At 49.6% G+C, this 18813-nt stretch overlaps 1 protein-coding gene across 1 annotated transcript in view; it reads left to right on the plus strand.

Annotated features, from left to right (window-relative positions):
* lrrc9 (leucine rich repeat containing 9) overlaps positions 1 to 18813 on the plus strand; it is a gene marked incomplete at both ends in the record, with an annotated part of 63620 nt that overhangs the window by 12982 nt on the left and 31825 nt on the right. Inside the window, 15 exons of the mRNA XM_080522388.1 lie at positions 748 to 879; positions 1153 to 1332; positions 2438 to 2555; positions 4003 to 4138; positions 7620 to 7766; positions 9622 to 9746; positions 10161 to 10349; positions 10902 to 11021; positions 11503 to 11694; positions 13050 to 13175; positions 13739 to 13879; positions 14046 to 14223; positions 16252 to 16472; positions 16991 to 17113; positions 18077 to 18207. Of these exons, the coding sequence (XP_080378514.1) occupies positions 748 to 879; positions 1153 to 1332; positions 2438 to 2555; positions 4003 to 4138; positions 7620 to 7766; positions 9622 to 9746; positions 10161 to 10349; positions 10902 to 11021; positions 11503 to 11694; positions 13050 to 13175; positions 13739 to 13879; positions 14046 to 14223; positions 16252 to 16472; positions 16991 to 17113; positions 18077 to 18207 (2259 nt within the window). The remainder of the gene's footprint in view (positions 1 to 747; positions 880 to 1152; positions 1333 to 2437; positions 2556 to 4002; positions 4139 to 7619; positions 7767 to 9621; positions 9747 to 10160; positions 10350 to 10901; positions 11022 to 11502; positions 11695 to 13049; positions 13176 to 13738; positions 13880 to 14045; positions 14224 to 16251; positions 16473 to 16990; positions 17114 to 18076; positions 18208 to 18813) is intronic.

The raw sequence follows: 18813 nt of genomic DNA on the forward strand, positions 1-18813 counted from the left end.
TGTTTGTAATTCAATTCAATTCAATTATACTTTATTTATCCCCGTGGGGAAATTCAGTTTGCCACGCCACTCTCTAAAAACAACACATGACAACACAACATAAAGGACAGACAACAATACTGGGCCAGCCATGTATAGTATAAAAACAGTAAGATCATGATAAAAATGGGCAACGTGATGGCTATAGCTATGATATTAAAATACTAAAAAGTAATGATGCTGATTAAAATAAATAAATAAATACAGATGTGGCTACATGTGTAGAAGTCTGCTGGTTCAGGAGCCTTGACCCCGACTACTTCTTTAATTGCTGTTAAACAGTCTTAGAGCAGCCGGGATAAAGATTTTTTGTGACAGGGTCTGGTGGTAAAAAGGGCCTCAAGTAAGCCAATGTAATTTTTCTGTTTTTGACAGATTATGAAAGGGCTGAAGATTGTAAGCTTTCAAATGATATGTGGGGGGGGCGGCTGTGGCGCAGGAGGTAGAGTCGGCGTCTCATGATCGCAAGGTTGGCAGATCGGCGGTTCGAACCTCGGCTGGCCACACATGTCGAGGGGTCCTTGGGCAAGACAGTGAACCCCAAATTGCTTCCAATGAGCGGGGCGGCGCCTTGCATGGTAGCTTGCCGCCATTAGGTGTGTGAATGTGTGAGAGAGAGACAGAGACAGAGACAGAGACAGAGACAGAGTTCTCTGGATTCAGAAGGGTTAAAATAAACAATGTAGCGTCTTCCCTCTGGTTCTGCAGGACGGAGTCGTGGTACCAGCGGGACCTGGCCCGAGCCACCAGAACCAACGAGCGGACGGTCCACTTCCTGTTGGTGGAGCTGGAGACAGTAGGCAACATCCGCTTTGAAGATGGCTGCAGCACAGACCCCTGGTACTGACCCCCCTGCCCCCCCCCCCCCCCCCCCCCACAGACCCCTGGTACTGACATACACCCCCCCACACACCCCACATTTGTCTGAGGTAATTTCCTGTACTGAGCCCCAATTCTCTTTGTGTCTTTCGTAAATGAGCTCTGAGAGCGCCGGAGTGTCCACGTGACTGACTGACTGCCTCTTGTGCAATCAAATGTCTTGGTTCCATTATGATGTTGAACCCAGTGTGTGCTCCGGTGAATTTACGAACGTGGCCTTTGTCATCCCGACAGGTTCACTTCCTGTCGCGACCTCCTCCTGTACCGCTTCTGTGCGCAGGACTACAAGGCCCGCGGTGTGACCGGCCTCAAGATCAACCGCATCATCCGCCTCCACAACCGGGCGCTGAGGCTGCGCTTCGAGGACAAGCTGCACTTCCTGCTGGCCAGAGAGGAGTCTGACGCGTTCTCACAGTGAGCAGCCTCTCAACTCTCCACCCACCTCTCCTCTACTCTCTCTGCCTCCTCTCCTCTCTCCATACTCCTCTCCTCACTCCTTCCTCCTCTCCTCTCTCCATCGAGGAGTCTGACGTGTTCTCACAGTGAGGAGCTAGCCTACGAGCCTGTGGACTCTCACACTGTCTCTCTCCTCTCTCCTCTCCATCCTCTCTCTCCTCTACATCCTCCTCTCCTCTCTCCATCCTCCTCTCCTCTCCTCTCTACATCCACCTGTTATCTGTCCATCCTCCTCTCCTCTCCCCATCCACCTCCTCTCTCTCCACCCACCTCTCCTCTCCATCCTCCTCTCCTCTCTCCATCCTCCTCTCCTCTTTACATCCTCCTCTCCTCTCTCCATCCTCCTCTCTCTCCTCTCTACATCCTTCTCTCCTCTCTCCCTCCACCTCTCCTTCCTCTATCTCTCCTCCACCCACCCACCCTCCCTCTTTTGACCTCTGATTCAACTCTGTTCATATAAATGACTTCATTAATCCCCCCAAGGGGCCATTGTCAGGGCAGGCAACACTAATCCCACATACGATACCATAATCCTCCATACAACAAAATCCACCTAAATCCACAACAATACACAATAAAACTCTACACCAACATAGCTAAATATACACACACACACACACACACAACATCAACACGGCTCAGTTCATCCACATCCCTCACAGACAAGGTACCGTCAACCAGCCAGACTGACTGACTGACTGACTGGCTGACTGACTTTTAATCCTGTAGCACAGCAGCTACAGTACATCTGTTTGTGTTTGTCCCCAGGGGCAGCTGTGGCGCAGGAGGTAGAGCCACGGCCTAATGATCGCAAGGTCGGCAGATCGGCGGTTCGAACCCCGGCTGGCCACATGTCGAGGTGTCCTTGGGCAAGACACTGAACCTCAAATTGCTCCCAATGAGCGGGCCAGCGCCTTGCATGGTAGCTTGCTACCATTGGTGTGTGAATGTGTGTGTGAATGGGTGAATGAGAGGCCTTTGTAAAGCGCTTTGGAATAACGGTCAGTCCATTTATAAGTCAGTCCATTTACCCTAACCGAACCTTATCTTCTTATCTGTGTAGGAATTACAAGCGCTGGCTGGAGTACCTATTCTACGTGTCTGATCCCGAGAGAACCAGCCAGAAGGATGAGCTCCTGCACATCCCAGAGGACGGGTTTAAACCAGCAGAATCATACAAGGTGTTGCATTGTTGCATTGTTGTATTATTGTGTGTTATTGTTCTTGATTTGTTATTGTTTGAATTGTTATACTATGCCTTTGTGTTTCGTCACTGAGATGAATGAATGAATTAATTGTATTTGATTTTTTTTTTTAAATGGGGTATATAGTTATCAGCTCCAAAGGAGTCTAAAAAGCATACACGTATAAAAGATAGAAAGAAACCGCCAAGGATAACACAAGAAAGCCAGAGGATTATTTCCATTGTGGTGCTTTGATGTTAAAAGATGTAGAAAGGTAGAGAGATAAAGGAGAGAGGAGGACAAGCAGAGACTTCACCCCCGTCCACCCGAGCAACTCCATCGTAAAGTTTGCAGACGACACCACCGTGGTGGGCTGCATCTCGGGGGGGGACGAGGCGGCGTACAGGGATGAGGTAGAGCAACTGAGCAAGCTGTGCAAGGTTAACAACCTGCTGCTGAACAAGTCAAAGACCCAGGAAATCATCGTGGACTTCAGGAGGAAAAAGTCCGAGATCCAGCCCCTGCTCATCGACGGAGAGAGCGTGGAGAGAGTCTCAACCCTCCGATTCCTGGGGGTGCACATACAGGATGACCTGTCCTGGAAGAACAACACAACAGCCACCATCAAGAAGGCACAACAGCGGCTCTACATCCTGAGAGTCCTCAGGAAGGAACACAACAAGCAGGAGATACTGGTGGCCTTCTACCGCGGCGCAGTGGAGAGCATCCTCACCTACGGCATCTGCAACTGGTTCTCCAGCTGCACAACCGCGGAGAGAAATGCGCTACAGAGAGTCGTGAGAACAGCCCAGAAGATCACCGGCGCCCCCCTCCCCTCTCTGGAAGAGCTGTACAACACACACTGTCTCAGGAAGGCCTCCAAGATCTCCAGAGACCCAACCCACCCTGGGTACGAACACTTTACCCGGCTGCCCTCGAAAAGGCGGTACAGGACCATGGCCGCAAGGACAAACAGACTGAAGAACAGCTTCTACCCCAGGGCCATCCAGGCCCTGAACACAGCAAAGACCTAGGTTCTGGGCCCTGGACAGTCTGGACGGATTGATGGCAGCTGCTGGACTGAAAAAAATAATAATCAGGTGTAGTGCTGAGGCACAAATATGTACATTTCTAGCCTGCAAACTGCGACACTTCAAATGAATGTGCAATAACACTATGTGCAATATGACAACCCTAGTCGTCTATCTGTACAGTATAGTATAGTGGATAGTGTACATAGCCTTTATTTATGTAAACCAGCTCCTTCCCTTCTTGTGTTTTGTTTTTTTTTCTTTTTTTTTTCTTTCCTAGCACCGGGGGAGCCACCCCTCCTAAATTTCGTTGTTTGGTACCTGTACTATAGCAATGACAATAAAGACCATTCATTCATTCATTCATTCACATTGGCTGGTGTGGTGTGGTGTGTTGTGTTTGTGATTGACAGGCCCTGGGCAGGGAGGGAGGGGTGCCGTTGTCCAGCAGTCTGAGTGTGACGGACCGGCCCAGGATGGAGCACGCACAGCGCCAAGCCCGCCTGGGCGGCACCAAGCAGCCCGTGGACCCCCTCCCCTTCAGACACGGTGTGTCCCTGTACCTCTCTGTGTCTCTCTGTGTCTCTCTCTGTGTCTCTCTGTGTCTCTCTGTGCCTCTCTGTGTCTCTCTGTCTCTCTCTCTGTGTCTCTCTGTGTCTCTCTGTGTCTCTCTGTGCCTCTCTGTGCCTCTCTGTGTCTCTCTGTGTCTCTCTGTGTCTCTATGTGTCTCTCTGTGTCTCTCTGTGCCTCTCTGTGTCTCTCTGTGTCTCTCTGTGTCCCTCTGTAGCTCTCTGTGTCTCTCTGTGTCCCTCTGTAGCTCTCTGTGACTCTCTGTGTCTCTGTGTCCCTCTGTAGCTCTCTGTGTCTCTCTGTGTCTCTCTGTGCCTCTCTGTGTCTCTCTCTGTGTCTCTCTGTGTCTCTCTGTGTCTCTCTGTGCCTCTCTGTGTCTCTCTGTGTCTCTCTGTGTCTCTCTGTGCCTCTCTGTGTCTCTCTGTGTCTCTCTGTGTCTCTCTGTGTCTCTCTGTGCCTCTCTGTGCCTCTCTGTGTCTCTCTGTGTCTCTCTGTGTCCCTCTGTAGCTCTCTGTGTCTCTCTGTGTCCCTCTGTAGCTCTCTGTAGCTCTTTGTGTCCCTCTGTGTCTTTCTGTGTCTCTGTGTCTCTCTGTGCTTCTCTGTGTCTCTCTTTGCCTCTCCAATCAAATGACTCGGTCGCTCTGTGACGTTGAGCCCAGTGTGCACTCCTCCGGCGTTCTCAGAGCGATTTTTTTTACGTACGCATCCTCCACGGTCTCTGTGGCTCTTATGCTATTTTACGACAGCCATCTCATCCTTACACAGAAATGACTATCATTGTTTGTAATGAGGCCTTTGGGTTGGGGTTTTTCACATAGGATATTTTTTCACATAGGATATATGTGACACAGTCTGATCATTTGGTCCGCATGTCGGCAACCAATCAAAATGTTCTGACTTTTCTTTTGAAACACGGAACTACGTTCCAACGTTGTTGAGAATCACAACACAAACTCGCTAGTCGAGCCAAAATACTGCAACAACGCAACAGATTAGGTGAGTAATCCCCACTGCTACCTAGTTAACTATAACACTACTTTACATTGTTAGCAGGCTCACAAAACAAGCTGTGTTAGTTGACTAGCGATGTGTCATTGTATTCACATTTTCGAAAGAAAAGTCTGATCATTACATCGGATCCCGACATGAGGACCAAAGCATTAGAACGTGTCACACACAGTGGTGTAGTCTAGTTTTTTCTAGTGGGTATACTGTGATTTTGCCCTCCCAGTCAGAGCGACACCTGTCCCGTAGCGACACCCCATAAGCACCACCACACTCACTTATGCATACAGTATGCATCTACACCAGTGTTTGCTGCCTTGGGGGGGGGGGGCATGGACTGTACTTGTACATCAAGCTGCCTCACGCTACAGAAACAGGAGATAGGCTCCTTCCCTATGGGCCGTTAGGCTCCAGAACCATTGGTTCTCAAGGCTACTTACTTATGTGGTCTTGACTACCTGTCCACTTTCTCACCTGGTTCTTGCTCTCTCTCTCTGGTGTGCCGACACCATCCTGCTCTCTCCTTCTCTCCCTCCCTATCCTCCTCTTTCCCTCTTTTGCTGTCAACCAAAAGGCAAACATAACAACCAGAGTATTTATAATTTAATAAGAGGTATAGGATTCTTAATAGGACTGGTTGTTAAAATCCCTAAATATTCAGCACAACAATTGAGTGGAGTTGGAGATGTCCTCTTGGGTGGAGTGGAATTTGGCAATGATCACGTGGTGCCACCAGTACGACACATCTTCAGTTGTGGTCCCCGACCTCATTGGGTGTTTCGGCCAGTTATCACAAGACACCCTCTGCCGAGGTTGGCCCACCACAGGCTGATCAGGCCTGGGTGTGTGTCGCACGGTGGCACCACGTGGTCATTTGGGAGCCCATGTTGGGTCCCTACGTTTCAGCCACAGCCAGTGACTGCTCCGTTCTGCTGCAGTGGATAGTTCTCTGATTGCCTTCCGTTGGGCCTGTCCTCTGATCCCCACTGCCCTCAGGAGCCTTGTGGTGGAGCTGGCTACAAAGCCTCTGCAGCCCACCTCCACTGGCCACACCTTCACGTTCCAGCCCCGCCCCTCTGCTTCGACTGCTAAGTTGGCATACCGCAGCCTCTTCCGTTCGAATGCCTCATCGATGGCCTCCTCCCATGGGACCGTCAGTTCTACGATGAAGACACGCCGGCAGGACTTGGACCAGAGGACTAGGTCTGGGCGCAGGTTGGTCGCTGCAATTTCGGGTGGGAAGGTGAGCCTCTGGCTGAGGTCTACCCGCATTTCCCAATCCCGGGCTGCGTTCAGTGGGCCTGAGTCTGGAGGTGATGGCTTGGTCCGCTGTTTCTCCCCTTCCCGGATGAAGGTTGTTTTCCGCGGAAAGGTAGTCTGGGCATTTAGAGGCATGGCGTTGGTGGTTACCCTCTTGTGCTCAAGTTCGGCAGCCAAGCACTTTAGCACTTGGTTGTGGCGCCAGGTGTATCTTCCTTGGGTTAGGTATTACCATAAAGCCCAATTCTAGCAGAATAAGAAAGATTGTATATCTACTTTAAGTAAAATAATAAAGTGCCTCCAGTTAGCTCTTTAGCTGGCATGTGTGCAGCAGACTAGCTCATCTAATCACCTCTGAGCTAGCTAGCTTGCTAGTTCTTTGACACTATTATTCACACCATGAAACTATAATCAGACACTTTCTAATCACAATAATAACGACTAATTTGAACCAACTTTCTCTGTCAGAACACAGTAATTATATTTGCTAACGTTTCAACTTGCTTACTTTCTTCTGCAGAGCTTTCCCTGCAAAAACTCTCTCGCGTCGCACGCGCACACAAAACAAACCAAAAGCATTCTCCAGCGGCATGAAGCTGTGTGTGGAGGTCTGGCCCGCCCGCGAATTTGCGAAACCTAGGATGGTAAGAGGAGGCAGGGCAATACCGCTACCTGATTGGTTGGCGAAGCACTCCCTCATTGCCCCCTCATTGGCTGCCTCCCCCTACCATCCTAGGTTTCGCAAATTCGCGGCCCGCCCACCCCAAGGCTCTGTAGGGGAAATACTGAGACTAGCATTCTGAACGACTGGTTATGCGATAACAAACATGTCAGAAAGTTCGAAGTAAGTGCTTCGTAACACAGACGGGGTGAATTTTATGAATGAAAGTGAAAGTTCTGTCACAAAACGCCGTTACGTATCCTCGCGCATTTTCTAGTGGGTATACGCAAATCCTTGTCCTTTCCTAGTGGGTATACGGCGTAGTCCTGCGTATCACGTAGACTACACCACTGGTCACACATGTGGTGGGGAAAACAAAATGGCTGCTGTACTAAAGGTGGTCGTGGTTGTGTTCAGGTCAGATCATTGGCTGTACTAAAGGTGGTCTTGGCTGTGTTCAGGTCAGATCATTGGCTGTACTAACGGTGGTCGTGGTTGTGTTCAGGTACTAATGGTGGTCGTGGTTGTGTTCAGGTCAGATCATCGTGTCAAAGGTGTTCCTGGGCCGTAGCCTGCCCGTCCGAGAGGGGGAGCCAGTGGAGGCCGAGTGCTACCCCAGAGCTCACTCTGTCTACCGTACCATGAGCCTGGAGCAGGGGGGCACTAGGACCAGCGGAGGAGGTACTGTGTTTCACCATGGGGGGGGTGGAGGAGGTACTGTGTTTCACCATAGGGGGGGGCGGAGGAGGTACTGTGTTTCACCATGGGGGGGGGGGAGGAGGTACTGTGTTTCACCATGGGGGGGGTGGAGGAGGTACTGTGTTTCACCATGGGGGGGCGGAGGAGGTACTGTGTTTCACCATGGGGGGGGGGAGGAGGTACTGTGGGGTGGAGGAGGTACTGGGTTTCACCATGGGGGGGGCGGAGGAGGTACTGGGTTGCACCACTGGTCACTGGTGGTGCAAGACTCAAGCTTCCTCTGAGCAGATCATTATTATTATTACGTTTTAGAATCTGGCAGCTTTTAGGGGGGGCGGGGGGGGGGATCCTCAAAGTAAATCCTGTACGCTTGATATATAAAGCCCCTACTAGACCTGGGACTATCACACTCTATCTGTGCATGGATCAAGGACTTCCTGTCTGACCGCCCCCAGAGGGTGCGGGTGGGCTCCCACACCTCCACAGCCCTCAGACTCAGCACTGGGTCCCCCCAGGGCTGCGTGCTAAGCCCCATCCTCTACAACCTCTACACCTACGACTTCACCCCCGTCCACCCCAGCAACTCCATCGTAAAGTTTGCAGACGACACCACCGTGGTGGGCTGCATCTCGGGGGGGGACGAGGCGGCGTACAGGGATGAGGTGGAGCAGCTGGGCAAGCTGTGCAAGGTTAACAACCTGCTGCTGAACCAGTCAAAGGCCCAGGAAATCATCGTGGACTTCAGGAGGAAAAAATCTGAGGTCCAGCCCCTGCTCGTCGATGGAGGGAGCGTGGAGAGAGTCTCAACCCTCTGATTCCTGGGGGTGCACATACAGGATGACCTGTCCTGGAAGACCAACACAGCAGCCATCATCAAGAAGGCACAACAGCGGCTCTACTTCCTGAGAGTCCTCAGGAAAAACCACATCAGACAGGAGCTGCTTGTGACCTTCTACCGCTGCACAATGGAGAGCATCCTCACCTACTGCATCTGCGTGTGGTTCTCCAGCTGCACAGCCGCAGAGAGGAATGCGCTACAGAGAGTCGTGAGATCGGCCCAGAAGATCACCGGCGCCCCCCTCCCCTCTCTGGAAGAGCTGTACAACACACGCTGCCTCAGGAAGGCCTCCAAGATCTCCAGAGACCCATCCCACCCTGGGAATGAACACTTTGTTCGGATGCCCTCGGACAGGCGGTTCAGGACCATGTTCGCAAGGACAAATAGACTGAAGCTCAGCTTCTACCCCAGGGCCATTCAGGCCCTGAACACAGCAAAGACCTAGGTTCTAGGCCCTGGACAATCTAGACAATTTGATGGCAGCTACTAGATTGTAATCAAGTGCAATACTGAAACACAACTGTGAACATTTCAAACCTGCAAACTGCGACACTTTAAATGAATGTGCAATAACACTATGTGCAATATGACAACCCTCGGGTACATAAGGTTCAGAGATAGGAAATGTTAGAATAGGTATAGCATAGCATAGAGTACAGCACAGTGTTTTATTTGTATAGTATAGTATAGTGGATAGTGTACATAGCCTTTATTTATGTAAACCAGCTCTTTTCCCTTCTTGTTTTGAGTTTTTTTTTTCCTAGCACCAGGGGAGCCCCCCCTCCCAAATTTCGTTGTTTGGTACCTGTACTATATCAATGACAATAAAGACCATTCATCATTCATAAAGTAGTGGGGGTAGTGGGGGTCTAGTGGATAGTGAGTTGGACTGGTGATCGGAAGGTTGTGAGTTCAAGTTACTCCAGGGGGAATGTCCCTGTAATTTGTAATTGTAAATCGCTTTGGATTAAAAGCGACACATGGCTTGTCTCCATACAGAGAGGCCCTGCCCCCCCGACTCACACAGCGGCTGTGAGTGCAGCGTCAGACAGAGCCAGTGGTTCGTGTTCGACCATGAGCTCGTCCTGCCAGAATACATCATCGACTTTGAATACCTCACCCAGGTACAGTGAAAATAAATGAGTACCTCACCCAGGTACAGACTTTGAGTACCTCACCCAGGTACAGACTTTGAGTACCTCACCCAGGTACAGACTCACTACCTCACCCAGGTACAGTGAAGATAAATGATGATTTTAGTGATTTATGATCACTTGGTTCGAATGTTTTCAAATGTCCTGTCATTTGTTAATGTAGACTAGTCACCCCCACTCACCGAATCCATTGCATTGTAATGTTTTGCCTTGACTAGCGAGTGTGTCATTGATTTTCAACAACGTTTAAATATATTTACATTTTTCAGAATAAAAGTCAGAACATTTTGATCGGTTGTCGACTTTTTCCCGTCTTTTCACCAGCTGCTGTCACATTATGTTTGGTATCACACCCCTGTCCTCTGTGATGTCTCCTCCTATCAGGACCAGGCCCAGCCTGTGTTCCCCGAGCCTAGCCCCGCCCCTGACGACCCCCCCCCTCCCAACGGCGTGGCCCTGGACGAGGAGGTGCTGAACATGGAGCCCAGACTCAAACCCCGACCCAAGATGCTGAGTCTGGACGACAAGACGCTGCTGCACGTGGCCAGAGCCAACGTCCTCAGCCAGATCACTGTAAGGGTTCAGTCAGGGGAATGATAGATGATAACATTACAACAGTAAGGCTTCAGTCAGGAGCTAACAGAGAATGATAGATGATAACATTACATTTACCTTTACATTTTTGGCATTTAGCAATATGACACCTTTATCCAAAGCGACATACATCCAAATACATTTGTCTAAGTAAGTGAAGGGGCGGCGCAGGAGGTAGAGCTGCCGTCTAATGATCGCAAGGTTGGCAGATCGGTGGTTCGAGCCCCGGCTGGCCACATGTTGTGGTGTCCTTGGGCAAGACACTGAACCCCAAATTGCTCCCAGTGATCGGGCCGGCGCCTTGCATGGTAGCTTGCCACCATTGGTGTGTGAATGTGTGCGTGAATGGGTGAATGAGAGGCCGTTGTAAAGCACTTTGGAATAAGGCGCTATATACGTCAGTCCATTTACCATTCCATTTGAATCATCTATCCATCAGTCATCATAAGAAATGTAGCCTATGCTAGGACTCATTGGTCTTGTGTCCCCCCCCCCCTTGTTTGTTTATTGTTTATTGTTCCTGGGTCAAAGGTATTGAATCTCCATGGCAACAGTCTTAACAAGCTGAAGGAGATCTCGCGTCTTACGGCTCTGCGGCGGCTGACCATCAGCTTCAACGAGTTCACTCACCTGGACGACATCTCTCACCTGGTCAGTGTGCATGGCCCGACTGGTGACATTGACATCTTTTTTTATTATTGCCATGCAAGAAACTTGTCAATCAATTGTTGGAATTTGGTATTTTGTTTGCTCTAGGCACAGGGTCAGTCATAGTCAGCACCCCTGGAGCAATTAGGGATTAAGTGCCTTGCTCAAGGGCACATGCAGCTCTCTCCTGAGGTCGGGAATCGAACCAGCGACCTTGCTAGCTGGCTCTCTCTGACCTCTAGGCTACCTGCCACCCTCGCCGTTTAATGACACTAAAATGAGTGCACTGAGTGTATGTTCCTGTGTGGTCCTGCTGTGTTCCTGCAGCCTAACCTGGAGTTTGTGTTGTGATTCTCAACAACGTTGAAACGTAGTTCCGTGTTTCAAAAGAAAAGTCGGAACATTTTGATTGGTTGCCGACATGCGGACCTTTTCACCAGACCGTGTCACATATGTTCCTTGTGGTCCTGCTGTGGTCTTGCAGCCTAACCTGGAGTTTGTGGATGCCAGCTACAACCGCCTGGCGACCCTGGAAGGGCTGAAAGGCATGTGGCGGCTGAGACACCTGGACCTGCGCTGGAACCAGCTGACCCGGGCCCGCCAGGAGACCGCCGTGCTCCGCAAGCACGCCCCCGCCCTGCTGCGCCTGGACACCCGCCACAACCCCTGGCTCAGGGTAACCCCTCTATTACCCCTGGCTCAGGGTAGGACTGTACCTCTATTACCCCTGGCTCAGGGTAGGACTGTACCTCTATTACACCTCTATTACCCCTGGCTCAGGGTAGGACTGTACCTCTATTACCCCTGGCTCAGGGTAGGACTGTACCTCTATTACCCCTCTATTACACCTATATTACCCCTGGCTCAGGGTAGGACTGTAGCTCTATTACTCCTGGCTCAGGGTAGGACTGTAGCTCTATTACCCCTCTATTACCCCTGGCTCAGGGTAGGACTGTAGCTCTATTACCCCTCTATTACCCCTCTATTACCCCTGGCTCAGGGTAGGACTGGCCACTCTACTACCCCTCTATTACCCCTTGACTCAGGGTAGGACTGGCCACTCTTACCCCTCTATTACCCCTGACTCAGGGTAGGACTGGCCACTCTATTACCCCTCTATTACCCCTGACTCAGGGTAGGACTGGCCACTCTTACCCCTCTATTACCCCTGACTCAGGGTAGGACTGGCCACTCTACTACCCCTCTATTACCGCTGACTCAGGGTAGGACTGGCCACTCTTACCCCTCTATTACCCCTGACTCAGGGTAGGACTGGCCACTCTATTACCCCTATATTACCCCTGACTCAGGGTAGGACTGGCCACTCTACTACCCCTCTATTACCCCTGACTCAGGGTAGGACTGGCCACTCTTACCCCTCTATTACCCCTGACTCAGGGTAGGACTGGCCACTCTTACCCCTCTATTACCCCTGACTCAGGGTAGGACTGGCCACTCTATTACCCCTATATTACCCCTGACTCAGGGTAGGACTGGCCACTCTACTACCCCTCTATTACCCCTGACTCAGGGTAGGACTGGCCACTCTTACCCCTCTATTACCCCTGACTCAGGGTAGGACTGGCCACTCTACTACCCCTCTATTACCCCTGACTCAGGGTAGGACTGGCCACTCTATTACCCCTCTATTACCCCTGGCTCAGGGTAGGACTGGCCACTCTACTACCCCTCTATTACCCCTGACTCAGGGTAGGACTGGCCACTCTTACCCCTCTATTACCCCTGACTCAGGGTAGGACTGGCCACTCTATTACCCCTCTATTACCCCTGACTCAGGGTAGGACTGGCCACTCTTACCCCTCTATTACCCCTGACTCAGGGTAGGACTGGCCACTCTATTACCCCTGGCACTCTATTACCCCCTGGCACATAGTAAGACTGGGCACTCTATTACCCCTGTAATGTTATCTGTTGTGTTAGTGTATTACCTGAGGTAATGTTATCTGTTGTGTTAGTGTATTACCTGAGGTAATGTTATCTGTTGTGTGTGTGTGTGTGTGTGTGTTCCAGCCCCAGGCGGTGAGGATGACAATCCTGGGGCGTCTGGTCACCCTCACCCACCTGGACGACGTCCTGGTGACAGAGGAGGAGGCGGGTGCGGCCATGAAGATGGCCGCCATCTCCAGGATCAACCAGGTAGGAGAGACGCTCGCGAATCATGACTTGTTGCATTAAGTTACAAGTTCTAAGTGTCAGTGAACGAGCCTTGCGTACTCTGTGGAAAAGTCTGGTGTGTGCTTGCTGTGTTGTGCCGAGCGCTAACACTATAACAGCCGTGGGTTGGATCATTTGACCCTGTGAGTGAAAAAATAAATAAATAATTAACTCGATTATATTTCAGGACCCTCCTTTCATGACTTTTCCTAGATATGTGGTGTTCTACTACCCAGTATCCTTACATTTTCTAAATCACCTCAAGATAAGCTGGTATGAAGCTATTTTGCAAGTTTTTCTGTGTAGGAGGCAGGCTAATTTACAAGACGCACCAACTAGTGGTCGTTGTGTGTAAATAGCAGCTTCCCATTGTAAAGACTATGGTCATTTGACCCTCGAGGCGGCTCTTATAGTAGGTAAAAAAGGCACGGCTGTTCTAATGTTAACTGTCACTTTCAAATTTGAAATAAGATTTTGACAGTTCGTGATGTGGTGTTCTAGTGTTATTAACCCGTCAGTCATGGTTGAAAATGTGTTTTCCGCAGACATCTCTCCTAGCAGGCTCCAGGACGGATGGCGAGCGTCCCCGCAGCCTCAGCCTGCTCTCTCCCGCCCAGCTGCTTTGTCGGCTCAGCCCCGCGCCCTGGGACCTCACCTCAGACCCGGAGCCAGGCTGGACCGCCAAGGTGAACCGACCAACACCAGCATTATACACACACAACCGTCCATCTAGGGGGGGGGGAGGGCAGGAACAACAAAACAACAACAAAAGTATTTAAAATGTCAGATCTTTATATCCTGATATAACCAAACAAGTGCAGTCTCTTTGACGTACTGACCTCTCCGACCCAGATCACGGCCCTCAACCTGGACGGCCAAAGGCTCTCCAAGCTGACCAACCTGGAGGACCTGGTGAACCTCCGCTGGGCCTCGTTCAACGACAACGACATCTCCAGGGTGGAAGGCCTGGACAGCTGCCTGAGGCTGGAGGAGCTGTCACTCAACAACAACTGCATCTCTAGACTGGACGGTAACCCTGACCCTGTCCCTGACCCTGTCCCTGACCCTGACCCTAACCCTGGCCCTAACCCTGACCCTGTCCCTGACCCTGTCCCTGTCCCTGTCCCTGACCCTGACCCTGACCCTCAACAACAACTGCATCTCTAGACTGGACGGTCAGTCTGAATGACCCTGACCCTAACAAGTTGCCAACCAAATCAAAATGTTCATAATTTTATTCTGAAAATTTTAAATAAATGTCAGCGTTGTTGAAAATGAGGGTTAGGGTTACCTAGTTAGTGTAGAGTAGTCGGGATTACTCGCCGAATCCATTGCATCGCGACTTTTTCCGGGTTTCACCAGCTGCTGTCACAAATAGAAAAGATAACAAGTTCTCTAGTGGCGCTTTTCCACTATCGGGCCCGGCTCGGCTCGGCTCGGCTCGCTTCGGCACGCTTTTGAACAGTTCTGGTTTTCCACTATACACAAGAGACCAGGAACGAGTAGGAGGAGTAGGAGATAGTAGGCGGAGTTACGCGTCATAAAAGCGCGCCATGGTGGTGACGTATATTTTCACGAGACACAACACAGCCACAACAATAGCAACATGGAGGAACTTGAAGCTATCGTATACTTTTTCCTCGGCATGTGGTATATTATTAACCGTGGTTTTTTGGAGAGAAAGAGAAAGAGAGAGAGGGAGAGAGAGAGGAAGCTATGTACACATAATAAAGTCATGTTTTTTTAACCCTTAAAACCACTGCCTTCACTTGTCTGCTTTATGAACTGTAGTATCATTATGTTGAGCATATGAGATGGCTACTGCCTGATCGATGTCGACACTGCTCGTAGTGAATATAAGCACTTGACGCATGTTGAACTGCTGGTTCATTGAGTTTACTCCCGGTTCACTTCTCGGGGTGGCACCACGGTGGTTCAGGGCTCAAAATGACCGTATACCGATGGTGGAGTTAGCCAGCATAGTCTTGTCTTTTTACCACCTTCCTAGCCGGTGTTATTCACGGACAAACACGGTGCCCGGAGGCACCCTTTGCGGGTTAATAACTGTGATTTACCGTGGGTTAGGATAACAATTAAAACGTGTCTGGATAGGGGAGAGGACAGGGAATCCAAAACCATTTGAATGGTGTCGATACGACACTCTTATCACGGTCGACACAGAGCGGAGCGAATTCCCTGGTATAACTTTTCTCTCCCCCCACTGTCAACGGGAGTTTCAACCAGCAGGCGCGGTGCTGCAGGCAGCAGCGGGTGAACTCCCGGTTCATTGAGTTTACGGTTAAAAGCATATCTTCTCGGGGTGTCAGCGTGGTGGTTAAGGGCTCAAAATGACCGTATACCGATGTTGAAGTTAGCAAAGGAGTATTGTGTTTGTACCACCTTCATAGCCGGTGTTATTCACTGAAATTCGAATGGAGTCTTAGTCATGTACCGTTAACGAGATAGAATAAGCAAAGCAGATTTATGGTACATCGTAAAACGCTCATCAGGGGGGGGGGGGACCCGTCGCTTAAGGCCGAATATCTCCGCGTCACAATGGGCTATAATTCCAAACTAAAATTCTCCATGATCACAATAGCATGCTGAACACACTGAATAGTAAGAACAGTAAGAAGTAGTAGTCTGTTGTGAGATTTAAAAATGGCGGTTAGTGGCGTACTGTGAAAACATACGATGGCGATGTTGTGACGATTTCCATTGACCAATCAACGGTGTGCAGCGTCACACGTCACACGCAGCCTGGCAAAAAGGTACCGGCTCGCAAAAAGGTTCCTGCCCGCGAAGGGTAGCTAAAGAACCGTGCCGTACCGCGCCGTGCTGATCCAGGCCGACAAATGGAAAAGCGCCAAAGAAGCAGGCCAGCCTGGGTCGACCCGGGCTAGCCCTGTAGTGGAAAAGCACCATAGGTTATGAATAAACACAGAGTCTTAATTCTTCAAAGAGGAGAAACACGTAGTGTATTTATTATTGATTGGAGAGTAACATCCATCAGAGAGGTATAAGATGATGACCCTGTCTTGTCTCTGTGTCCCTTCAGGCGTGTCCAAACTGCACCACCTCACCAAGCTCAGCGTGAACAGGAACCAGCTGTCCTCCCTGGACGGACCGATTCTGGAGCGGCTGCCCAACCTGCACTTCCTGTCTGTGGAGAACAACGTGATTGGCTCCCTGCACGGCCTCCCGAGAGCCCGCTCGCTGTTCGAGCTGTACATCGGCAACAATGTCATCGACACCACGCGAGACATTTACCACCTAAAGGTACCATGTCCCCCACGGTCGTCAGAACTGCAGTCACTCCCCATCTTCCTCCGTCGCAGACAGAAGACCTCCATCTCTTCAGGCTACTCCTTAACTGCTCCTCCTGAGACATCAACTACCCCTTGTACTGTCCCTCCTGAGACATCTACTACCCCCCTGTACTGTTTCTCCAGAGACATCAACTACCCCTTGTACTGTCCCTCCTGAGACATCTACTCCCCCCTATACTGTTTCTCCCCCCCCCCCCCCCCCATACTGTTTCTCCTAAGATTTCTACTACATATACCATCTAAAGGTCAGAAGACTCATCTCACCCCCCCCCCCCCCAAGCATTATATTATATTACATATACCGGTACTATTACATAAGGTGTTTACAGTCTTCCTGAATAAAAGTTATTCTAGGTCAGGAGATATTGCGTCACTGCAGAGAACACAAAATCAGTTCTATTTCTTTCCCAAATCTTCAGTGTTGAGGAGACTAAAAGTGATGTAACTGTGTTTATTGTATTTTCCCAGGCGTTGACCAACCTAATTATTCTGGATCTGTACGGGAATCCGTTAGTGGAGAAACTGGAAAACTACCGGATCTATGTGGTGTTCCACCTGCCCTTACTCAGGGCCCTGGATGGGATTACAGTGGTATGTGTCCCTCAGAATCACTACTGGGATTACAGTGGTACATTGTCATTCAGAATCACTACAGGGATTACAGTGTCCCTCAGAATCACTACTGGGATTACAGTGGTACGTACGTGTCCCTCAGAATCATTACTCGATTCGTTCAGCAACCAAAGCCACTAGGTACCATAGCAACCAAAGCCACTAGGTACCATAGAAACCAAAGCCACCAGGTACCATAGCAACCAAAGCCACCAGGTACCATAGCAACCATAGCCACCAGGTACCATAGCAACCAAAGCCACCAGGTACCATAGCAACCAAAGCCACCAGGTACCATAGCAACCATAGCCACCAGGTACCATAGCAACCAAAGCCACCAGGTACCATAGCAACCATAGCCACCAGGTACCATAGCAACCAAAGCCACCAGGTACCATAGCAACCAAAGCCACCAGGTACCATGGCAAGGTTAGCTGCACACACATTGTTTCCATCGTTTAGCTAACCCTATGTCTTTATATTTTATTATGTCTTATGTTTACTGTGTAAACTGATTCTTTGATTTATCAATGTTTATTGTTTAACTGTTGAATAACTTGTTGAATAATCTGTATGTCTCGACGACATTGGAAATGAGGGTGACCTCAATTATCATTTTCGAGAATAAATAAAGGTTTGAATTATTGAATTACAAACCAAATAGTTTTACTACTAGTGTCTTATTATAATAAGTGTGTAACCGTGTTCAATCAGACTCAGATTTAGGTTTACTACTAATTATAATAATGCATTTTATTTGTATTGCACTTTTCATTAAAAAGAATCTCAGAGTGCTACAGAGTAAAAAAACTGCCTAAAAACATAATAAGTTAAAAACAAAAACAGTCTAAAAACAAACGGACTATTACTGACTATATTACTGACTGTATTGGCTGACTGAGAGGTGATGATGATGATGATGATGCTTTTGTTGTCCTGTAGGACACGGTGGAGGGTGATAACGCCACGGATGTGTTCGGCGGCCGCCTGACCCCTGACATGGTGGCGGAGAAGCTCGGGCACTCTAGCTACTCAGACATCGCCGACCTCAGCCTGCAGTCCTGCGCCATCAGGTTCAATTCAAACAACTTTATTAGTCCCACTAAGGGGCAATTCATTTAGAGCAGCATTTTCCCAGAAAAACATCTCACCACATACAAACAGCAACAACAACAACATTTAACAGTCTGACTGTTTGAGTAGGGACGTTCTTCTTTTTTTCAAGTTATTTTTTCTGAGTGGGGCAGTCCCACTCATATTTTTAAATTTATTGGACAGATTCAGTGAAGACAGACAGGAAAGTAAGGAGAAAAAGGGAGAGAGGGCATGTCAGCAGGGCATGGGCCGGATTCGAACCCATGCCGACATGGGCATACAGTATGTGTGCACTGTAGACCGCGGTGCTAGACCACTGGACCACCCCAGGCCACTAGAATCCACATTTTTGTGTTTATTTACCGTCTTATCTCAAGTGTGTTTACCCATACTGTACCGATCACCAATACTGTACCTATCACTATCACTATCATGTTTTATATCACTATTTGCACTTCTGGTTAGAAGCTAAACTGCATTTCGTTGTCTGGTACTTGTTGTGCTCTAGAGTCCTGGGAAAACTGTAGCACCTTACTTCCTTGTCCTTTCTCTCTTCCAGTATTTCGTAGCAGGTGCGGTAGTTT

The sequence above is a fragment of the Nansenia antarctica genome, assembly GCF_963989245.1.
Source record: "Nansenia antarctica genome assembly, chromosome: 1".
Lineage (NCBI taxonomy): Eukaryota > Metazoa > Chordata > Actinopteri > Argentiniformes > Microstomatidae > Nansenia > Nansenia antarctica.